This window comes from Cynocephalus volans, chromosome 10 (assembly GCF_027409185.1).
Source record: "Cynocephalus volans isolate mCynVol1 chromosome 10, mCynVol1.pri, whole genome shotgun sequence".
NCBI classification, from domain to species: Eukaryota; Metazoa; Chordata; class Mammalia; order Dermoptera; family Cynocephalidae; genus Cynocephalus; species Cynocephalus volans.
In genome coordinates this window covers 25071496-25095137 of record NC_084469.1, presented here as the reverse complement: position 1 = coordinate 25095137, position 23642 = coordinate 25071496, and the positions used below count along the sequence as shown (strand labels likewise).

At 49.0% G+C, this 23642-nt stretch overlaps 1 protein-coding gene across 3 annotated transcripts in view; it reads right to left on the bottom strand.

Moving 5' to 3' along the window:
* Positions 1–11657, bottom strand: part of KSR1 (kinase suppressor of ras 1) — a 151194-nt gene extending 139537 nt beyond the window's left edge. For 2 of the 3 annotated variants that reach the window (XM_063110169.1, XM_063110171.1), the window contains exon 1: positions 11290–11656. In XM_063110169.1, coding sequence (XP_062966239.1) covers positions 11290–11490 — 201 coding nt within the window. In that variant the 5' untranslated portion in view covers positions 11491–11656. Of the gene's footprint in view, positions 1–11289 lie in introns of all 3 variants that reach the window. The other variant, XM_063110170.1, reaches the window with a different exon arrangement.
* Positions 11658–23642: the final 11985 nt, after the last annotated feature.

Here is a 23642-nt window from a genome sequence, read left to right as displayed (position 1 = left end):
ATACCCCATCACTCTTCCCCACCCCATCACTCTCTAATCCACTTCCAGTTTGCTTTTTCTCGACCACTTCTATTGGCTCGTTTATTATCTTTCTCCTTCCGCTAAAGGAACTGCTCTGTCTTCTTCACTGCTCTTTCCCCAGTGTCTCAAACAGTGCCCAGCACACAGCAGATGCTCAACCATCACTGAATGGATAGAAATAACTAGCAAATTCAAGATGGAATGATTTAACAAGGAAAAAAAAATAGGGAGGAAAAGAGAAGAAGAAAGGCATAAAGGCCAAAAAAGATCGTTAAAAAAACAAACAACAACAACAAAAAGAGATATTTACCCAGCAGTATAATTCTTGAGATAGCCATCATTCAAAAAGCTTAAATGGAGAACAGTGTAGCAATTTCTATCACACACACACAAAATCCATGCTCTTTGACCTAGTCATTCCATTGCTGGGAATTATCCCAAAGAAATGAATTCAGAATAAGAACAAAAATAAAGAGGCTCCTGTATAAAGATGATTCCAGTCACATTGTTTATAATAGCAGAAGTCTGGAAACAACCAAAATGTCTAATAACAGGGGAAATGCTTTTGCAAATCCACTGGATGGAATATCACGCAGCAATTAAAATGACTTGAAAGGAAGATACTAGAGAAACACAGAAGTGTTTTAGAATAATGCAAACTGAAAGGGGTTAAAAATTTTAATTCCTTCCAAGTACCAGTCACCGTCCAGCACACTTTCGGTAACTCCTCGCAAGAGTCCAAAATAAACCTATTCTTATCCCCTCTTGACAACAAGAAAACTGAAGTTCAGAGAGCTAAGGGACTTGCCTGAGGTCCCAGAGCTAGCAAGAAAAAGTTAGGATGTGGATGTGTCATTCTCACCCCAGGGCCCATACACACCCTGACCTCCTGCTGAGTGCTCAAAGTGGTCCTTTCTCGTAGGACATCATAATTGTGTTGGGGAGGCTGAATTCAGACCTGAAACCACCAGCAACAAGTGACACAGCACCTGAGAAAAAATAGTAGGAGAATACAGCAAAAAAACCCAAAACAACCAAAAGAAAACCACCTGTTGGGGTCAAAAGACCACGGAAAAAGAAATGAGTGGTCAGCAGAGCCAGGTTTCGGGAAAGACTGAGCAGAACCATGAGACAGAACTGAGAGGGGCAAGGGAGCCCCTTGCAGGCACTGGGTCATTTGCAGGCTGGATTCGCAGACATGAGGGCTGCCCAGAGCTGTCCAGACACGGCGTCTGCCTGTCCCCACAAACTCCCCTCCCCAGGGCCTACACGCAGTGGTGCTCGATAAACGTTGGCTGAAATACACTCATCTCATGATGGGGATCAAGCAACAAGGAAAAGCAGAGAGGAGATACTAGAGCTGTGGAAAAGAGAGGCCTGGAAATCAGGACATGTCACAGGGTGACTCAGCTCTGTCTCGGACAGGGCTGTAGGGACAGGGAAGGTGCTCCACTATTTGAGAACAGGTTTCAGGTAGCAGGGGATTCCAGTTAGATAGTGAGATGGACTGCCTGCAATGTATGGCTGCCAGAAGCCACAGCAAGCTTGGCGGGCACAGGTGGGCTGCAAGAATCTGAACAGTCATTTCATGGAAAAGGGTAAACAGATTTCCCCCCAGCCTGCTGAGATGCTGAGATAGGTACAGATCTGCCTGTAGGCAGACAGCTGGGCTAGAAGACCTCCCTGGGCCACTCTGCTTCCTTGAGACCAACTGCCCAGGGCCACCATTCTCAAAACCCAGCTAACTCGGCTTACTCCAGTGTAAATGGGCTAGATGGCCCAGGACTGGTCAGAGCTGGTTGTTGCTGAAGCTAGGGAAACACTACATGGGGGAAGAGGCGGTCATCACATTCTCTACACTTTTGTACACGTTTGAACATCTCCATAATAAAGTTGTAAAAAAGTGTAAACTCAGACCCATGCATTTCACCTAAGAATCACCAGTGCCTGGCCCATGATTTGGGGCTACCCTTCAGAGCCCAGACAAAGACTACCTAAGTCTTAAAAAGTAATTCTATGATAACAGACTTTCCAGCTGGAGGAAAGGGGAGTTTGCAAACGCAAGTTCACAGCACAGGCAAAAGCAGCACAGGCAGGTAATTAAGACAGTCTGGGTTCAAGTCACACCTCAGCTTTTCCCTAGCTGTTTGACTCTGGCAAGTCACTTAACTTTTCTGTACCTCAGTTTCCTCATCTGTAAAATGGGGATAATGGAGGGACTTTCCTCACAAGGCTGTCATGAGGAATAAATGCCACATAAAGCTCCTAACAAAGGGGCCAGGCTCCGAGTAAGTTCTCAGTTAAAGTAAACGTCAGCTGTTACGAAACATCCGTTTTGTAACAGGTATAGATATTCATTTTGGAAACCACACATCCATTTGACTCAGTGATCTGGAGAAGATAAAATGGGGTGGAACTGGCTCTGCTTCTGAAACCTCAGGCAGCAGTGTGGGAGCTGCAACTCTAGCGCACCCAGAGTGGCCCCAGCAGGCCCAGGCCTTCCAGAAAAAGCTCCTCTTTTCAAAACACCACCACCAGAAACAGGAAGCTGCTTCCTTTCCTTTCCATTCAGAGCCAGCATTTCCTTTTTTGTTTGAAAAAGCATTCCTCCTATATAGCCTGGCCCTTCTTCCCCTCCCCTCACAGCCCCAGGCTCAAACACACCCACAGCCATCTGCATTTCTCTTGGATTGTTTTCTGTCCCCCAACTGGTCATGAGGCTCCTGGTAGACCCAGAGCGGAGCATGCATGCCCTTGGCACCAGGCTAAAGGCACCCAGGGCCAGGAGGAGGCAGAAAGCACAGACTCGAAGCAGGCAGACCTCCCAGGGCATGTTTTCCTCTTCTTCTTAGAAGAATTAAGTGAAATATGTCTTTAAGTGCTCATGTGGTGCCCAACAGACACTCTGCCTCCCTTCATAAAGCATCTTCGTCAACAAAAGGCAACCTCTCATGGCTGGGTAAGTCTACAGGGATACGAGTCTCTCCTCAACCCACCCAATTTTCCCTGGACCTCAAATGGGACCTCAGTTTCATAAAAACATAAGAAAAAACAGTTGTCGAAACTGAGCCTACAGTTTCTTGTCTCTTTCCCTGCTCATAGAGTAAGGCAGTGTTTCCCCAACAATGTTTAGTGGGAATAAAGATCCTCTGGACAAATAAATTTGGGAACCCTTGCTGCAGGACTTCTCAGAGCCTTTAAAACACAAATCTTCATCCTCAGGGATGTCCAGGGAGGAGATGGCTGGTAGAGCACATTCTCAACTACTTGAAGCCCTCTTTTCACAAGAACGTCTTGCAGAATACAGTATGGGAAAGGCTGCATTAAGCCCTTTCAAGGATCCCAGACTTAGGGAGGGCAAGGGTCCTCAAGATAGTGCCTAATGAGTGAGAACACTAAAGTGACTTTTTAAAAATTACCTCTTTTTGTTTCTTATCTGAAAAACTGTGTGCACAAGTGAAGCTGGTCCTGCTTATCCATATCAAAACTAAATCCCAAATTAATTGGCTAAACTGAAATTCAAAACCTCCAGGTGCCATGAGAAGAAAGCCCCACCAACTTATAAGCAGCTTACCTCATCAGATTTATAGAAAGCAAAGCCCTCATGATTGATGTGTTGCCAATACAAGTCTATAATTTATGCTGTATGAAAAGTTATTTTTCCTAATCACAGCTGGTCTAGTCCACATACTGCATTATACTTTCTTTTCCCTTTTCTTTTTAATTTTAATTTTAAACACAAGTCTTAATTCATTCTTGCAATTATCCTGAGGGCAGGAAAATGGAAGGGGGGAGAAAAATGGCAAGTAAGTAAGATGATTTCAGCTCCATTATTTGCAAAAGCAATCCACCCAGTTAAAACACAATGCCGCCCACCAGGGCCAGGATGACAGAGAAATATATACATATATAAATATATAGGTTTTATATGCGGCAGCAGTTTGAATTGAGACTTTTTCAATGCAGACAAGAAACAAAGCATTTCCTATCTCAACAGCTGTCCCCAGAGAACGCCTCTGCATCTCCACCTGGGAATTGGGGAGAAAGCCGAGATAGACACCGATACTAGATGAAATGCTTAAATCTTCTTGAAGCTACTGTAAAGACTTTATCTTGATATTAAAACCAACAACAATGCATCGTGGTATAGAATACAAAATCTGCATGAATGTTTAAGACAAACACTGGGCCATATAGGATTAGAGTTTCTCCACATGATTTCCAGGGGATCTTTCAGCAGAAGGATAAGTCCTTGAAAGTACACAGTTGGGTCCAAAGACTCAAGATAGTCCATTCAGGCTGAGCCAGCCCATTGGACAGACTGACTTTCAAAAAAGGCCCACGCACAGGACACTCTAGACAGCTCCCAAGAATCTCTCCAGTCCTCAGGGTCCCTAAGACACTGGGATAAAACTGGGAAAGCAAACCCATTTGCTGCTTCTTGCGGGAAACTCCTTGAGGTTGGGACCCAACCACCAGAGGAGGGTGGAATTCACAAGCTGCTGGCTCACCTTCAGTCAAAAGACCAAGCTCAAGGTCATGTCATGTCTCACTCAAGGGTGCAAGCCCCCATGTCTGACTCCCAGCTCAGTGCTCTTTTATTAACTATCCAGTGTTAATTCTTCCTATCAAGTGTTCCTGGTAAGTTAGTTCCCCTTCAGGGCTTCAGTTTCCTCACCTGCAAGATGGGAAGGCTGGACCAGATGAAAATCTCAGATCCTCTGCAACCTTTGGGAACCCACAACTCTAATAAATCAACCCAAGCCAGGTACTCCAAATAGCCCTCTGATCAATATTTGCAGTTGGTGATGAAATCAAGGCTTCAGTTAAGTGAAGTGCCTTTCATAAGTCTCAAATGACTAAAACTTCACCATATGGCTGTGCACTACCTACAGGTGGCCAGTCTCTGGACAGAGACAGACCTGAAATCCTGCCCTCCCTCTGCTTTCTTGGTGCAAGGAAACGTCCCTATTCTGACTGGACAGCACAAAGAGACCCGCCTTTGCTGGAGACAACCGCAAAACTAGACCCCACAATCCTTGACACATAACCCAGAAAGCTGGCCAGTTAGCTCCATTGGTTAGTGCATGGTGCTGATAACACCAAGGTCCAGGGTTCAATCCCTATGGCCAGCACCCCCCACAAAAAAAAATTTAAAAAATAAGAAAACACAAAACCTAAGACACAAGCAACCACAAAAATTAGAACCCATAATTACTGACACATATCCCAGGATTTCAGCCACAGAGCCATGTCCTGTCCCCTATTTAAATTTCCGGAGTTCAATGTGGCTACAGATGCAGTGGCAAAGGGATAAATGCATATAGGCTGTCATTTATGAATCCTGGCATTCCTGCTGGAGAAAGAGGAATAGATTATGCCCTGAAGTTTTAAAGAATAGTGCAGACATTAAATGTGTTCATACACTTTGACACAGCAAATTCTACTTCTAGGAAGCAACTTATTGCAGCACGGTTTATAAAAGCAAGATTTGGAAACAGCCTGAATGGTCAAAATGGGGGAGTGATTAGATGAAACTATGGTATGACCACACAGTGCAGCCACTAATAGTGACGATGCATATGCAGATGCGCTGATGTAGAAAGAAGACATTTATAAGGCAATGCACATGGTATGCTCCACAAATATATCCATGTACATTTATGTGCAAACTCAGGGAATAAAAAGATTGGAAGAATATACAGCAAAATGTTCACAGGAATTAATAACTCTGAGAGGGCATTTGGGTGGATTTTTTTTTTTTTTTTTTTTTGCTGTCTATCTTGTATTTTCTTTTTTTATAGTGAACACATTTCACTACATATCTTTGCAATATTTTAATTAAAAGTAGAAAGTTAAAGAATATACGAACACTGTTTAGCAGAGGAATTGTTTCTATTTAGCAGAAAGAATAAGGCAGGTAGCCATTTAAAAAATTATGAGTAAGCTGATCTCTAGACAGCTTCTCATTTCTCAGAACAAGACAAGCGCAGAGCTGGTTGCATCACCGAGACAAGTGCAGAGCTGGTTTCATCACGGTTTGCTGACAGGGGCCCGTCTTTGAGGACATGCTGGGCTGGACATTAGGGAAGCAGTCCCATGTCCAAACTCAGAGGCTGCATAACCTGGGTGGCGACCAGTCAGCCAGAACATGTGGAGCTGAGCCACCAAATGCCCCGGGCCAGCCTTTTTTGTTATTGGCCATTCCCTTGGTCTCACCGGCCTTGACCTTGACTAGAATCCAGAGGCAGTTGTGGAGTTCAGAACAGGAGTCCTGAAGACCAGTCAACTCAAGTTGAACCACCTACCAACTCGGTCTCTCAATCCCTTTGAGCAGCAATCCATCTGCAGAATGGGGATAATACCTTACAGGGTCATTTGTGAGTGTTCGTTGGAGCCACACAGGAGCTTAACGGAGCGCTCACCACAGAACAGGTGACCAGGAATGTTTCTCGTTCCAGGCCTGCACTCTCTACTTGAAGGTCATTTCCATGACCCCAAAGGTCTCTTTGCAGCTTTCCCTTTGAACTGAATGTAAAAAATGATTTCAACCAGACTATTGAGAAAGGATGTCCTTCTTAAAAAGCACAGCTTAGAGGCTCTGCTGCTTCTCCCCTCCACTGCAGACACTGCCACCGCAGGCCTGTGCCTTTGCCTGTGCTCCAGACCACAGCCAATGGACAGGACCAGAATGCTTGTGGTGAGGAATGTCACCTTCCCAGATCTTGAGCCAACCCAGACCACTCGGAGGAGAGGAAAGAACCCTGCAGGGAAGGAGGCATTCCCATCGCTGTCCCCAGGTGTCAGAGAGCAGCCTCCATGCGCCCACAACCACCTGCGCTACAGATGTGAGAAGGCCTCCTGCCAGCGCCGCCCAGCCCTCCCCAGGCTCACAGCCTCGGGAACTGCAGGTCCCCCTATAGGCTGCCTCCAAGAAACACTGGAGAAGTAGGTTTCACCAGGGAAGAAGTTACCACAGTGAAATTGGACACTAAAAGGGACAGGGCCCAGCTCTGCATCCCTTCAGGGATGGCTGGAGTTGCTCCAGCAGGTTAAAACTGCGGCAGTGGGACAGAGGCAGAAAAGTGTCACGCTCTGACACAGTGGGAGCTGCCAGGGGAAAGGAAAACCAGGCGTCAGTGTCAGTTCTGCCAGGGATGTGTGACTTGGAGAAGTTACCAAGCCTGGCAATATTTCCCATAAAACTAGGTGGTTGGACTGGCCAAAGGTTCAGATTCCCAATGCTACTACTAGACTGAAAAGTGCCCCTAAAGCCCAAAGACCAGGAGGGCACCCCACCTACCTAAGAACTCTTGCCAGTGTGGCTGCCAGCTAGGAGCTGAGTAAGCAAATCAACAATAACTCAATGTCCAGCAATTGCATGTGCATGCAAGCCCTAAGGACATGGCACCCCTCTCCTCTCCCAACAGATCCACAATCCAGATGCTTCTGTGGGGCACAGAGAGGGCTCAGGTCCTCCACAGAGCAGGGCTCTGACCTCTGTCATGGCCAAGCCGAGTGAGGGTCAGGCCTCTCTGGCCTTCTGAGTAGCAGCAGGGCCTCCCCCAGGTGCCTCTTGGCTCAAAGGCAACTGCTCGGGGAAGTGGCCAAAGTGCAGTCTGTACCTACCACAGCTCTGCAGTGTCCCCTCCCCAGCAAGGCTTTATGGGCAAGGTCCTTTGGGGAATCCCTTCCTCCCAGCTTGCTTAGGAGGGATTTTTCTCTATCTATAAGAGAACAAGGTGGGGAGACTGGGTGTGGCAGAGCCTGTCTCTGGAAAGTACTAGAAGGCTGGCAGGGAAGGAAGAGTTACAATGTCTCCAAAATGTGAATTGTCATGAGGTAACAGGAGTGTCCGCTTTTGCACACCCCTTTCTCCCCAGCGCCCAGCACAGGTTCCATCCACAGAGGATAAAGGAATGAACTGGCATGGGGCTCCAGGCCCAGCTGTGATGCAGGCCAGGTGTCCCTCCATGAGCACATCTGGAGAATGAGAACATTCCACATCTGGGGAATGAAACCATTCCCACTTGCCTCGGTAGAGTTCTCAGACCGCTAGGAGGTTCTAATGGAGACAGGGCACCAGGTTCTGCCTGGATAAAGTCGCCTGCCAACTTCTGTTTACAGATTCAGACCAGTTTCAGATTATGTCTCCCAGCCTTTGCATTTAGAGAGGAAAAGTAAGTGTGTGTGTGTGCGCGCGCACGCGCGTGCACGAGAGAGAGAGAGAGAGAGAGAGAGAGAGAGAGAGAGAGAGAGATGAAGGTTGGTGGGTCTCCAGGGAATCTTAGGAGATTAAGAAGAGTCCAGCACACTGCTGGGTGGGTAGGAGGCAAACATCAAACCTTGCCTCCTTCTACTCTGCAATCCAAGCTGGACCGCTGCACAGAGAAAAGTTGTCATCAGGCAGCCAGGCACACTGACACCAGCACACCATCACAACCTAGTGCCAGCAGCCGGCCCCTGATCGGGGACATATCACATGCTGCTTCTCCCACTGAGTGTTTACTTAATGAGGGCCAGAGTGGGCTGGAGTTCCTAAGATTCTGGGAGAAGTATGATGCAGTTGCATAAGCCAAACCCTCTGGTCAGACCCTCAATGCAAAAGCCAGGAATCCAATATTGCAAGCACAATCTCTGGGGCCTTGGCCTAGTGTGCGAGAGGAGCCTGCAGGAGAGGAAAGAAAGCCAGAATGGACACTGCCACTGACCTGCCTGGCCTCCCCCATGCTGCTGGGGGTAGGCTGTCCCCATTCAACTTGTTGAAATTGTTTCCGGGCCTGTGTCACCCACCTCTAGAAAATAAGAGCCAGCTGTAGAAGTATTTCCCCATAAAGGTGGCCTGTAGCATGAATGCCATTGGACCCTCAATAGGGAAAGTTTATAGGCAGAATCTTTTAGTAGTAGCAGCAGTAGCAGACTAATAGACTCACAAAAACACTGCAGATGTAAGCAGTCTCATCCCCATTTTACAGACAGGGAAACTTGATATTCGGAAGTCACAAGACTTGTCCAAGGTCACACAGAACCAGACCCATGGGCTTTCTGTTCACCACACTGCTCCTATTGTCAAGATTCTTGTAGTAATAAGTTTACCCCATACTTTATCAGTTTGGTACATCTGGACTTTAGAACCATTCTTAAACAGGGATATTCTTAAACAAGGATATATATCAGAGCAATCACAAACGTTCGGTTCAACCCTTGACTAAACTACAGAATTTAGAGCTGCAAGAGTCCTCAGAGATTCACTCCAACCTCCTTGATTTGCAGGTGAGGAGGCTGAGGCCTCCAGGATGAACTAATTCATCCTCACTAGCTGACGGCAGCCCCAAGGAACTAGCTCCAAGGGTCTAAATTCTTGTTCCCCAAAATAACCCAGGTACTGCCTTTTCAGGGACTAGGGTGAACCCAAATCCACAAGTACAATGGAAAAAACAAGGAGCTGGATATTAGTTCCATTTAAATTGCAAATCCCCTTTGGGCCTTCAGATGGGTTTCCAGCTGCCAGAGACCATCATCCAAACACTCAGGAGAGAGGCCACTGAATAAACCAGCTCAGAGACTTGAATAGCTGGATGCTTTGGGGTGTCATGATGCCACGCCTTGTTAAAATGAGCAGCTCTGGAAGTCTGGGTACCTAGAGAACAAAGAGCCATTTCCAGAGAACGAAGAGCAAACAGTTCCCCTACATATACACTCTGGAAGCCAGGAGCACTTCAGAGCGACACAGGACAATCCGACAGAGGCCAACACAGAGCATATTCTCTCAGCCCAACAACACAGCGGTCCAACCAGACACACACTGCTGGACAACGACCCCTCCTCCCGGAACTAAGCCACACAGGCCCCCTATTGTGCAGGCTTAAAAACTGAACTTTGCTGGGCAAACACACTCAGCTGTGTTCAAGAAATCAGTTTCTCTCACCACTTGGAAAACATGCATGCAGAAGGGCCGGTTGTAGGGGATTTTGTTGGTTTGTTTTTTAAGCGAAGCCCTGATCAGTACTGCTATAGCAACTGTAATAAAAAATAATAATAGCCAGCACTGATGGAATTCTTCCAATGTCCCTGGTTTTGTAGCTTTAAAAAAAAATAAAACTGAAGGAGAGTCACCCTGAGCATTTTGGATCAAACAAGGATTCAGGTTTGTGGTGTGCATGGAGGGAGGGCTGGTCTTGTAATAATTACCGTAATCACCAACTGGCCCTATGACAGCTGGCAGAAGCAATTAGCAATGGGGGAGGGGGTAATAAATCAAGGATCTAATAAAACAAAACGTCCCCAGACCTGAAGAATGCCAGATGTGGCAATGCAAGGTGGTGACAGACCCCTTCTTCAAGACAGGGCAGCTATTCACTGGTCCCTGGAGTTTCACAGCCCTCCCAGTGCTGGACAAAAGCACGTGGGAAATGTACTAGTTTCCCTCCATTGTGTATTGGGGGAGGGGGGCTCCCACTTCTGAGAACCCAACAACCCTTTGGCTGGTTCTTCCAAATCCTTTTAATGCTGCACTTCCCAGATATAATTTGAGAAAAGAGGGCCCGCATATCTTATTTCTTCTTTACACTCCAGGCTGTCTCCAGCAGAGACCCTTAAATAGTGTCATCTTCCCACCAAAAGCTTCCTTCCCCAGCATAATCCTTCCTAAGCCAAAATCCAGTGTTTGGGGGGGAACGGGGGAGTTAGTGGGTGATAACATTTTGAGCAGTGAAACGCTTTGGCAACGAGAAAGGAAAGCACTAAACGCCTGAACAGCAAAAATGCAGTTTCAGCAAACACTTTTCAAAAAGCGGCAGACGAGACCTGGAGGAGAGGAAAGAAAGGGACAAGACCGAGCCTGGGGCGTGAGGGGAAGGCAGAGGATGGCGGGCCCGCGCTCACACTTCAGCCGGCCCACGGCTGCTCGGCTCAGCCACACGGGGAAAAGTCCAACGTGTGACTCAGTGGCCCCGCAAACTGGAAATGGGGTGGGGGCGTAGAGGAGGGAGGCAGGGGGTGTGCGCCCGTCCACGGGCTCTTGAGCTTCCATCCCAGTTCCCACTACGCATCCCCCTCCCCCAAATCCTGCCCAAGGTGAGGGCTGGTCGTGGGTCCTCAAGCTGCCGCATCAACGACTGGAGGAGGGAGACGAAGCCTCCTAGGGGACGACCCTGCTCAAGGATGCAACTCGGGAAGGAGTGAACTGGGGCACGGAGGGAGATGCCGGGGCGCCGCTCCTCGGGGCCAGCCCGGGTCCCCGACCTCCGGGTGCCGCGGCCCCCTTACCTCCAGGGTCCGGATCTCCTGCTGGGTGAGGTCGTTGGACACGGCGCACTTGGTGCGCAGCCCGCGCAGGCTGCCGATGGAGATGTCGATAAGCTTCTGGAGCTGTCCGCACTGCTGCAGCGCCCGGCTGGCCGCGGCCCCCTCGCCGCCGCCGTCCTTCTTCTCCCCCATCGCCGCCGCGCGCAGCGCCGCTCTATCCATGCCTCGGCATCGGGGCCGCGGGGGGCCGAGGCGGGGAGCCCGAGGGCGCGGGCGCCTCGGCAGGGAATCCCCAAGCCGGGAGGGCTGGACGAGGAGCGCCCCTCGGCGCTGCCCGAGCCGGGACGCCAGGAGAACCGGCAGCCGAGTCCGCTTCTCCCGCCCGCCCGGTCGCGGCGGCAAAGCGAAAGCCGCGGCGACCCGACGGCTGCGGCTCCCGGAGCCTTTAAGCTGCCGCGGGGGCCGGGTCAGGGCCGCGGGGCATGCTGGGACCTGTAGTCCGCGTCGCGCACCTGCTGCCCGGCTCGCGCCCTCGGGAACCGCCCGCGCCCCGCGCCCCGCGCCGCGATCCCGGCCCTCCCCCGGCGGCTGGCGCGGGCGCTGTGGGAGGCCCCCGGGAGGGGCTTTTCTGCGTCGGCTCCTCCCCAGGGCGAGTCCGGGAAGCGTGGTCTCCCCGCCCACCTCCGCCCACCCTAGAGCTTCCCGCGACCCCCGGATGGGGCGGGGCGGAGGACCGCTGCCCTCTGGACGGGGGGGAGGTGTGAGTCCTTACAGTTTCTCACCCGCAACTCGGCCCTGCAGAGTTTGTATGTGGGTTTAGGGGCCGCCATCTACTGGGAAGGGGCTTAAAGTGCTTTTCCTGTAGCTGGTTCACATAGCACTTTACTCTCCATTGTCTACACCAAAGGGAAGCTCAGGCATGGAGAAAGACGAAAGGGCTGTCTTCTGGACTCCATTTACCGATCAAAATAAGTATCCTATCCCTCTGCCATCCCCAACCCAGCGGCCCAGCCCAGACACGTGGGGCTGCACATTGATTTGTGGGGCGCTGTAGAGCAGACAGCCTGGGTTCAAATTCTGACCCCACCACTGCCTAGTGTGCGACCTTCGGCAAGTTCGCTATCCTTGGAGTGCCTGTTTCCTCATTAGTCATGTGAGGTGGTAGTAGTGTCTATCTCATAGGGTTCCTATGAAGAATAAGGTAATGTATGTACAGCACCTAAATTGCTGACTGGCACATGTAGTCACTGGATAATGTTAGCAATTGTTACTGTCTAACCTCAGATCTCCTAAATATGGCCTTGGACCCAAGCAGTGGGCATGGGAGCCATACCGCTAGAGACTGATAGTCCTCTCTTTGTGCCTTTTTGTGCCTCTTAAATCAGCATTCAAGCCCCACCCCATCTGTTCACCCTCCCCTCCCATCAGTTCACCTCATGTGCTCTATTATCCAACAAGACTGAAAGACAAAGACTGATCAAAGGTCCAGCACTTCTATACTTCCAACATCTGCCAACCAGAAGAAATGTCTCCCCTCTGAAGTTTTTTGTAAGCCCCTTGATTGCAAAAACCACTGGCTAATTTCTCTTTGCACCCTCTTCACAGAGCCAAATACAGTGCATGGCACACAGGGAGGGTTCAATAATGTGCAACCCATCTTGTGAGCTCTTTCAGGGGGCCTATACCATGTTTCTCTTGTCTCTCAGGCCAGCTGAGGCCTAGGCACTTACTAGAGGTGTTGTGTGTGTGTTTTTTCTTGAGGATGAGGATTGAACAGGAGGTGGGATCCAAGCACTGTACTGTCGCTTGAGTTTCAGACACTAAAACAATCAGTACTGGGTGGCAGTTTCTATTACACCTGTTTTTAATGTCACTTGACATCACAAAGTAAATATCATGTCTAGAAAACAAAACTAGGATAACTTCGAAATGTGCTTTTGCAAACCCCTCCTGTGCAGATTTCTGAAATTCAAGGGGTTCCTCCGCAACTCCTGACCCTTCCCATTAAGAATCATTGATCCAGTCCTTGCCTAACTCATAACAGGACTCCCTGCACTGTATCGATTAATGATGCCCCAACCCTGACTGTTATCGTGACCTCACGCCTGCTCCCTTGTAGCACAGAAATAACTTTCATGAAGGGTAAACTGTAAACATGGTTGTCAAACTTGAGCTTGCATCAGCATCACCTGGAGGACTTGTTAATTCCCAGAACAATGGACTCCACCCTGTAGGTCAGAGGATGGGCCTGGAGAATTTGCATTTCTAGCACATTCTCAGATCGTGGTAATGCTGCTAGTCTGGGGCCTACACTTTGAGATTTGCCACAGAGGAGTCAGTGGGCCAGAGAACTATCTCACAAAACCATCCACAGCTCAGCCTGGCTGGTTCAGAACCTCCATTTGTCCAGCAGCCAGAGTCACCAGGCTTGAGCAACTCACTCACTCTAACTCAGGTCACAAGAGATTTCCTGATAAGTGCCTATTTATGAACTTACATCAAGCTTGTAATTGCCACTGGAGCCTCATCAACACATTCTTCCTCCAGGGCCACTTTACGTGAGAAGCCACATCCTGAGAAGGGCCACTGCCAGCCCGAGGTATCTATGCCCTCCCACAGCACCATGGTTGTGGTATCAGGACTGGAGACTGGACAAATGCCAGCCCCCTGGCTACTCTTTCACCAGGCTCCACGCAACCTGTGTATTCTCTGTGGACAGTCTTCCTTCTGATTGTTGAGAGCATTCGGTAGGCTGCAGCTTCCCTTCCCAGCTCAGCTCAGACAGATTCCAGCCTTCTTGACTGGATTTGAGTGTTCTATCAGCCACAGTCTACAGAACTGACTCTTACAGGTGGAAAAAGCAGAGGTTTTTTAAATAATTCCTTCATTTAGACTTTTAACCTTCAGTGAGTGTTCATTAACTGTCTATGTAGCAGGCCCTGTTCTGAGCTCTAGAAAACAGTAGTGAATAAAAGAAAGATTCTTACTCTTAGGGAATTTATATTCTGGTGAGAGAAGACAGGAAAGCAGAATGTGCAGCATAGGGGTGGTTACAGTAATGCGGCAAGGCATATAGCAGGAAAGAGGACAGGGAGGATGGCATTTACGATTTTAAATAGAGGGAGTGGGGTTCAAGTCTGTCTCTCAATTGCTGTGTGACCTTGGGCAGATCCTATATGACCTTAGGCAAGTCTTCTGATCTCATTGGCAAGCCCTTCATGTGATAATGTGTTGTGAGGATGGACAGATAGTTGTGCAAAATGATGGTCCTAAAATAAGGGTTCGACATATTTATTCAGTAAATACTATGTGTTTACTTACACTGTTCCAAATGCCTTATTAACTCATTTAACTAATATTAGTTACTTTCTTTTCAACCTTCCAGAGTGAGTCTCTGACTTCATCTATTATGTGTTGATTCTTAAGTTCAATGTCATCTTCAGGTTCCTGAGACTTTTTCTGTGGCACCCTCAGTATAGAAACTTTGCTCCTCCAGCACCACCACCTCAGACACCTCCATTAGTGTCACTCTAAGTTTTCCCAGCTTGGACTCCCCCAAATGCATTGAAACACCATGGCAGTCGTGGGATTGTGTCTATGCATAGGCCCAACAAACACAAAAAGGTACCTTCCACATGCCCTGGGATAGGCTCAACATGAAGGAATCCAAGTCCTTTTCCATGTGGAACATTGTAAGGATGGAGACAGGAAATTAACAAGGCACCAAAAATATTACCAAAATAAATTCAGACACTGATAAGTGCTATGAAGAAAAAAAAGCAAATAGCTGATAGTCCCTGGGGAATGAGGTACTTCATTAGATGAAGCGCTCAAAGGAGTACTCTCTGATCAGTGAGCCAAGGTCTAAATAAGGAAAAGAAGCAAACCATGTGGAGCTCAGGGAAGGGGGCGGTCCAGGCAGTGGGAACATCACGTGCAAAGGCCCCGAGGCAGGAACAACTTGGCTCACCCCAGGAACAGAACGAAGGCCAGTGTGGCTACAGCACAATGAGAGAGAAAACAGGGGTCGGAGATGACGTGGGCGAGGTGGGCAGGGCCAGAGAAAGTAGGACATGGGAAGCAAGTTTGGATTTTTCACTTAAGTTTGTTACTCCTAGTGTGGTCCCGGAGCAGCAGTAACTACTTTGCCCGGGAGCTTATTAGAAATACAGTCTCGACACCAACCCCGGATCACTGGAATCACAACCTGCATTTTAGCGAGATTCCCACACAACCCAAATATACATTAAAGTTTTGGTAGCACAGCTCTCTAAGTACGTGGAAAGAAAGCCACATTCTCCGCAGGAGGAATGTTTTAAAAGATCCCTCTGGCCAGTCCCTGGAGAGTGGATGGTACAGAGACAGGGTGGAAGCCGCGGAGAACTAGATTTGAGACTGCTGCAGTGGCCCGGGCCAGACGGGGTGCAGGAACTGGGTGGGACGGAGGAGATGGAGGAAATAGGGGAGATAGAGGACACATTTGATAGACAGAGTCAACAGGACAAGCCAATGGGTTGAATGTGAAAGGAAGAAGGAAAGGATTTTGGCCATCACGACAGTGCAGCCTCCACTCCTGCAAATACACCGCAGGGAGCTGTGGGAAGAGCCCTACCCCACGGCCACGTCGGTTCACACCCTCAGGTGCCACATCTACTCTCCTCCATACCCACTTCCACCCCCAGCATCATCTCAGAACTCAGCAGTTTTCTGTTAGAGCCTGGGGCAGTGCAGGGGGAGCTTGGGTTTCTTGGACTTCACCTGCAGCTAAATCGTCCAAGAAATGCATGGAGTCATCCCGGAGAGAGGCACTGTCTTTATTGTGATTACATACACCTGTGCTCATTCATTCATTTGTTCAACAAATATTTACTGAGCCCCTAATATGTGCTCAGCACTGTGCCAGACTCTGGGGATACAGCAGTCAACAGTATATCACTCTGTAGTCTATAAAAGACTTTCCTTCTGTTTGAGCTCTCAGTAAACCTATGTTGTCTTCCTAAAGCCCGTCCCATCTTGTTCCCCATCTAGAAAACCCCACAGGTTCCCTGTTGACCTTGGAGTGAAGTGTGAATTCCTAAACAAGGCCTACAAGATCCTTCATTCCCGGGCCCTGTCGACCTCTCCAAGTTTATCTGCTACCCAAGGCTGTTTCAAGTGAATGTCCTGGTTTAAGAATCTCAGGAAAATAAAAAGCCTCTCTCCAGAAAAAAAGTAATACACAGACACTCACAATTGTGATAAAACTTCTGGGGGATTGTGGGTCCCCCCCCCCCGCCCCACGTGAGGCTGTCCATGAACCCCAGGGCCATAGGCAAGGTTAGGAACCCTGCCTGACTGTGTCGACACCAGTTGACGAGTCGACACAAGTTGACGACCCACCGGAGAGGGCTCGTTTATTAGGCGGCACACACACATATATATAGGGCTTTTAGGGAAGGCTGATTGGCTTAAAATACAATCCCTACTTAGCATACCACATGGGGTTTGGGGTGAGCTGATTGGTGTGCGATTCGCGCCAGCGGGAAGGAGAGTACGGAAGAGAAGGGCAACCAGCGCCATGATGGGGTGTGGCTGAGAAGGACTTATGTGATCAGGGTGTGATCCCTTGGGGCATTTGGGTTCTTACAGATCCTCTCTGCATTTATTCAACAATCTTGGGTCACACTGTGGAGTTTCCTGTCATGGTGTCTTTGCTCAGGCTGTCATTTTTTTTTTTTTTTTTTTTTTTTGGCAGCTGGCTGGTACAGGGGCAGGTTGTCACTTCTGCCTGCAGTCCTTCCTCTCCATCTCCCCATGGAAATTTCTACTCAGGTAGATACAGCTCACTCCACCTCCTCTCCCGCAACAGAATTAACCTTTCTAACTTTCACATTCCTGTAGAACTTCGCACACAGAACTTGTTTTTGATTCGTCCCCTACTTGTTTCCCTAGCTGGATAGTGAGTCTCCTTGAACTCAGAGAGATCCTGTATGACCTTGGCAAAGTTCTCCGCCTCTCTGAGCTTTTATTTCCACATCTGTAAAAATGAGTGTGATAATCCCTCTCTCTAGGGTGGGTGAGGGGGCCTGGCATGCAGCAGTGCTTAATGCATGTTGGAATAAACTAATGGCAGAATGCATTTTACAGGCCAAGAAGCCAGGGCTTCTCTCTAGGGATACTGACCCCTAGGTAGCCTGTAGGTGCTTGTTCTAGAAGACATACCACTACCACCTGTGCAGTGTGGTCAGAACTAGGCTCTGGGTCAGGCTGCAAGAAGCAGCCACATTGAGAAATGGGCTTCTCAGCCCTAAAACCAAAGACACTCAAGTTGTCGTGGGTTTTTTCAGGCAACCTGGCAAGAGAGACAACTGCTCTGGGAAGTGTAGGGAGAAAGTGATCCAGGGAAGGCCAGGAGGTGATGTGAGTACCCTCTTTGCTCTCAGTTACATTCCAAGCTACTTTTCCCCCACTTGCAAAACCCTTGCCCATCTGAAGCCATCAGGGCACACCATGTGCTCCCCCACCTCACGATTTCTTGTACTGATCTCCCAATCACTTCAACGCATTTATCATGGGCTCCAGCTTCCCTCCACCCCTATGCTTCATCAAAATCCCCAATCCACTCTCATTATCACCTTTTTCACTATCACCCGCTCATGTCCTTCCCTCCCTCCTTATACCATGGCGACCCCACGCCCCACCATGACTGTCACTCCCTGGCTGACACCCTCAATAAACCTGCCCCCTCTCTTTCCCAACCCTCATAAAATCCAACCATCCACTTTCTCCAGGACAGCACTGGAGCAGCTGAGCCATCTGGAGAAAAGCACACAGCCCTGCTGATGAGTTGCTCTTTAAATTCATGACCACAAACCTCAAATTGGCACTCCTTGTGCTTGGCAATCCTGCCAACCTTTCCTAGAAAGTTCATTTTCCTGCTCTCTGAGATGGCTATTTCAGACTTCCGTGTATCCCCACAGACTACCCCACACTCCTCAGCTGATATTCCTGGCTCATCCTTCATTGGGAGACTAGAAGCCAGACCAGATCCACCAAGCCTCCGACCCCTGTGCCCACGCTTCTTGCCTCTCCTCCCATAACCACGGAAGAGGCGTCCTGTTTGATCTGAGGCTGACAACCTTTGGCTTGGCCTCTGGATCCCATCCCTCGAGCAGGCTCAACACCTTCCCTCTAGCAAGTGTCCTGTCTTTCTCTACATCATCATTTTCTCCCTTTCTCCCTATTTTCATTTGCACACAAACATGTTCTAGTATCTACCTTCATGAAAGAAAGAGAGAGGGAGAGAGAAAGAGAGGGAGGGAGGGAGGAAGGAAGGAAGCGACCTCTGTTTCATTCAGGGTCCTGGCAGGAAGCAGAATTCACTCAGATGGTTCAATGACATCAGAGAAGAAATTACTTACATTAATTAAGGGAAGAAACAAGATGTCGGGGCACTCAGAGACAAGCAAGGCGACATAGGGGTAGAAGGGGTAACTCCTGGTGCAGAAAGGGCCAGGGGAAAAAATAATGTCCCAAGAGCCACAAAGGAAGGGCAGCCTGGAAGGAACTGCAGGTGTCAGGGGACACAGCTCCTGCTGGAGACAAAGCGCTGGACAGAGAGGGAGAGGGGAAGGACACCAGCCTCTTTCTTCCAGCCTTCGGCTTTCCTGCCTTTGCCTGCCCTTGGCTGAACCCACCTGGAAGTGTTCTAGCAAGAGAGCCTGGTGGTGTGGTACAAAAGGGTGGCTCTCCCAGGGCCCAGTGTGGGACACAAATGGGCAGAGAATGGATGTCGGATGGGAAACTGGCCAGCACCCCATCCCTTGTCCCAAGTCTCCTTCCAACGTCTGCTCTGTTTCTCTGCCTATGTTTATAGCAAAACTTCTCAGAAGAGTCTGCACTTGACTTCACTTCACAGTCATTCTCCAAGCTGCTAGTCTAGCTTTGTCTCCATCGAACAGCCTGACAATTTTTCTGCTGAAATTCCTCTTTTCAAGATCATCAGCCACCGCCCCTTCCAAATCCAGGGGACAGCATTTCCAGCAATCCTACCAGCAGTTGCCACATCCTCCTTCTTGAAACAATTCCCCTGGCTCCCTTGACCCCGAATGTCTCTGCTTTTCCTCCTACCCTCTGGCCACTGTCTCGATTGTCCCTACTGGCTCCTCATCCTCTGAGCTGACTTGCTCCAGAGCCCAGTCTGGGGTCTTTTCCTCTTCCCTGTGGGGACTGTCTCTTTCACGTCCTCTCTCTGGTTGGTCTCGACCAGATGCACAGTGCTTCCTTGTCCTTCAGCTCTCAGCTCAAATGTCACCTCCCCAGGGAGGGCGTCCCTGGCCTGTGTCATGTTGCCCTGTTGTTTCCTTCATCAACCTCATCGTTATTTGTCTATTTGTGACAAATAGTCCCTAGGCTGACTATCTGCCAACCTGGTTGGTTTATGGATTTGTTTCCTTGTTTATCCACGGATTTGTTGTCCCGCGGTCTTGCCCATTCCTATGTCGCCACATAGTACATAGTAGGAGCTAAATAAATAGTTGCTGAATGAATGAACAGGAAGGGACTTTGCAAATGTCACATAGCAAGATGAAGTCAATAATTAAAGAGCACTGTTTTACTTTTACAATTTCCTAATAGGCGCTTGAATATTCTACTGGGTCTTTTGAAGGAAACTTCCTTTCCTATTCAATTTATACTTATATATGTCACACATATATGTGAAAGTAAATGGAGCAGAGAATCTGGCAATCTGGATTTGGAAGCAATGTCCCATATTATTGTCATATAATTCCATAAGGTGAAGACTCAGAATGAGGTCATCTCTTTGCCCCACCTGGTTCTAGCTTGCACAAGGCAGCATGAGGAACAGTCAGGGTCCAGGGCGGTGGACAAGGCAGATCTAAGTTTAAATTTCATTTCTAACCCTCCTTTACAATGTGACCTTAACCAAGTCACTTTATCGCTCTGAGCCTCAGGGTTCTCATCCGTAAATTGCCTGAGTAAGGTTGCCATAGGGATTAGTGAATAATGCATATACAGCCCTCAGCCTCTGAGCCTGGCCCACGTAGGCACACTGTAATAGTACAATTATTTCTATAGCCATTATTTGCTTTTCTGATTCCAGAAGCTTCCCAATGATCTCAGGCTGCAAAAGGGAGTGATGAACGTGAATCAGGACATTAAGTTGAAGGCTGACAGCTGTTTCTGGCAGGTTGTTTGGAAGGGGGTGGGAAGGGACCAGAAATGAAGGATAATGTAATGTCCTTTCCGGGGTCAAAGCCTCGAAGAGATTATGTGGGAATGTGTCCATTCCCACAAATGTGAGTCAAAATAAAAACAATACTAAAAACCACAAAACACATGTATGCTGAAATGAAAACTGCCACTTTCTAAATTTTCTGATTGCATAAGTCTAGATAAATTCACTGAAGCTGAATTCATTTTTACAATGCCCTCGCTTTGCTGCCTGCCTGCAGGTAATCCAGCTCTCATCCGAGCCCAGGTTCAAAAATTCCCAGGATCTGAGCGCCAAGAGACGCTCTCCACACCCGCAATATAATTAATGATAATAACAATCCATTTCTATTCTCCCGTTGTTCTTTAAGCTCTTCAAAGTCCTTTCGCCTATATGAGCTGGCTCGAACTCCACATCTTCTAGATGTGGGTGGTAGTCAGAAGGGAGTCAGTATTAGCTCCGTGGGTTCTACTCATGGAAAAACCAGAAATGTAGCCTGGGTCTTTAAACCTATGGAATCACAAGGCAATTGACCTTCAAATTGCCCTTTGCCTGGAGACCACCAGCTCTCACCTTTTTTGGGGGGGCGGCTGGCCGGTACCCTGCTCACTACAATTTACAATGTCCTCCTACAGTTCAACACATCACTCAGGACTCTGGTGTTATTTCTTCCTGGAAGCCCTTCCTCAGCCCCAGGCGGGCTCAACTCTTCCAAGCTGCCCAAGTCCCCAGTGCTTTCCTCAGTGTCATGACAGAGACATCCCTGCCTTAAAATTCTTTGTTTCTGCATCTGCCTCTTGCACTGGCCTGTGAGCTCTCTGAGGGAAGGGACCCTCACACCCAGCACAGTGCTCCAAAAAGTTTGTGATTCATTGATTAGTTAAGTGAGCCAGTTTAATGTAAAGATCTTTCACAAGCTGGATTTAATATCCTGGGAGGATCTGTTTCACCAGAACTAGAGGCACCACGAGTTTCATCCCAGGTAGAAGACAAAGACTTGAAAAAACTCGCCTCCGCCACCTCCGCCCACCCACAAACACAGCACCCACGCTGATGACCGTGGTGCCTGCAATTCTGCCATTCGAGAAGAGCCTCTTGTCTTCTGCCAACATTCTTATTCCCGTAGACAGGTGGGACAGGAGCGATGTGGTGGGTGGTTGAGTGCCAGGACGGGAGGGGACTACCAAGGACGTTAGGTTCTGTGGTTATTTGCCAGCCTGCAACTGCCATCCCCACTGATGGAGACTGACACGCGGCAAGCCTGTGCCTGAGCCCTGTGCCCTGGGCGTCTGACGGAATGCTCAGGTGCCCCGTACCTAGGCCCCTTGTGCTAAAATTTTGGTGACATTGTTCTCATTATCTTTTTTGAAAGTTGTGTCATTCTTTTTCTGTCATCGAATGTCACAGACATTGTGTGCCAGGGTTGCCACTGAGAGTCTGAGAGTGAAGCAACTCGACAGGACATGCCAAGCTGCAGTTCCCAGGGGACATCAGGGGTGCCCCAAGGAAGGGGCACGGCCTCTACGTTGCTGTTAATGGGAGAATCTGTTCTCAGCCCCCACACCAGTGGAGAAGCTTCCTTTCTTTCCAAAGGGAGGGGACTAAAACAACACCCACAGCCTAGAATGGAGTGTGGGACATTATCTTCTGCTGAGGAGAATGCAGAAATGCCCAGTGAGCAAGAAACATGGAAGGGCAGGACGCTGTGGGGCGACCTCCCCAGAGAGAGGGTCCCACTCCCCCCTCCTCCCCTCTCAGCAGGCAGCTGTCACAGCGCCAACCTCCCCTGCGCCCCCTGACCCCCTCTCCACACTGCAGCCAGACAGAGCGGCCGCTCACAGCCACCAGTAACTAGGGCCTCCCTCCTCGCACCCTCCAGGCTCTCCTGTCCCCCCATCGTGTGGATGGAAGCCAGGCGATGCCTGACAGGGCCAGTGTCATAGGTCTATGGCCCGTGCAGTCACACCAGGTCCTGCACTAAGGGCCCCACGCTTGGTTGCTTCGTTTAATGCTCTGCTATAACCGTCTGGAAATTCATCATGACGTTTGATTGAGGGGCCCACATTTTCATTTTGTACCAGGCTCCACAAATTATGTAGCCAGTCCTGGTACCCAGCCTCCCCACTGAAGATTAACCCTTATGTCCAAGTTTCAAGGCTCAAGAGTGTGAAATGAGGTCACATGTCTGATTAATAGCAAAATTACAAGAACTTGAAACTCTCACCCTTCTTAATCACAGTCTTTGGCCAGGCCCTGTCTCTGAGGGTGTCTGGGGCTCCCCTTTGGGAGCGAGCCTGTTGCACAAACCTGCTGGGTTGGCAGTGTGCCTTGGCCAGCAGGCCCAGTGTGATGCCCAGTCCCAGCAGGCCTGGTGCAATGCCCAGTTTTCCACCTGGGCAGGCAGTGTCCTGCACTTCCCAGGCCACCCAGCTGAGGTGGGCTCAACTGCCTCCATAGATGCTCTCACCTGACAGTAAAGACTGGCGGGCAAGATTTAACAGGTCTTCAGAAGAGTCAGAGGGGAAACCTCGCCCAGAGTCAGGCGTGTAAACCAGCCAGAGCGGCGGCGGCAGCGGCAGCCCCTCCTCACCTGATCATCAGGGCCCTCCAGACCCATGAGCCCCAACATATCGAGCCGAGCTGGAGCCCACGGGCGGCGGCCACACTCGGACTGGGGACTCCGCGCGCTGCCCCCGATTCTCCTCTGAGTCCGCCTGCTGTGTTCATCAGACTGCCCAGTGGAACAGAAGATACTCTGCTCATTTCATCTGATCTGTGGACTGTGAAACCCCCTGCCACAATGAATAAACATCAAAGAAAAGATACCAGAAATACAAAAAAACAAGAAAGTACACCACCAAAAGATAATAAATCTCAAGCTCTAGATCCTATAGAACAAGAAGCCCTTGAATTGACTGACAAGGAATTTCGAGTGATACTTCTAAGGAAACTGAATGAGATACAAGAAAATTCAGCTAGACATCATGATGAAAAGAGGAAAAGTATACAGGACCTGAAAGAAGAAATGTACAAGGAAATCAATGTCCTGAAAAAAAATGTAGCAGAACTTGCCGAACTGAAGAAGTTATTCAGAGAAATAAAAAACACAACAGAGAGTTTAACCAGCAGGCTTGTGGAATTTGAAGAGAGAACCTCTAAA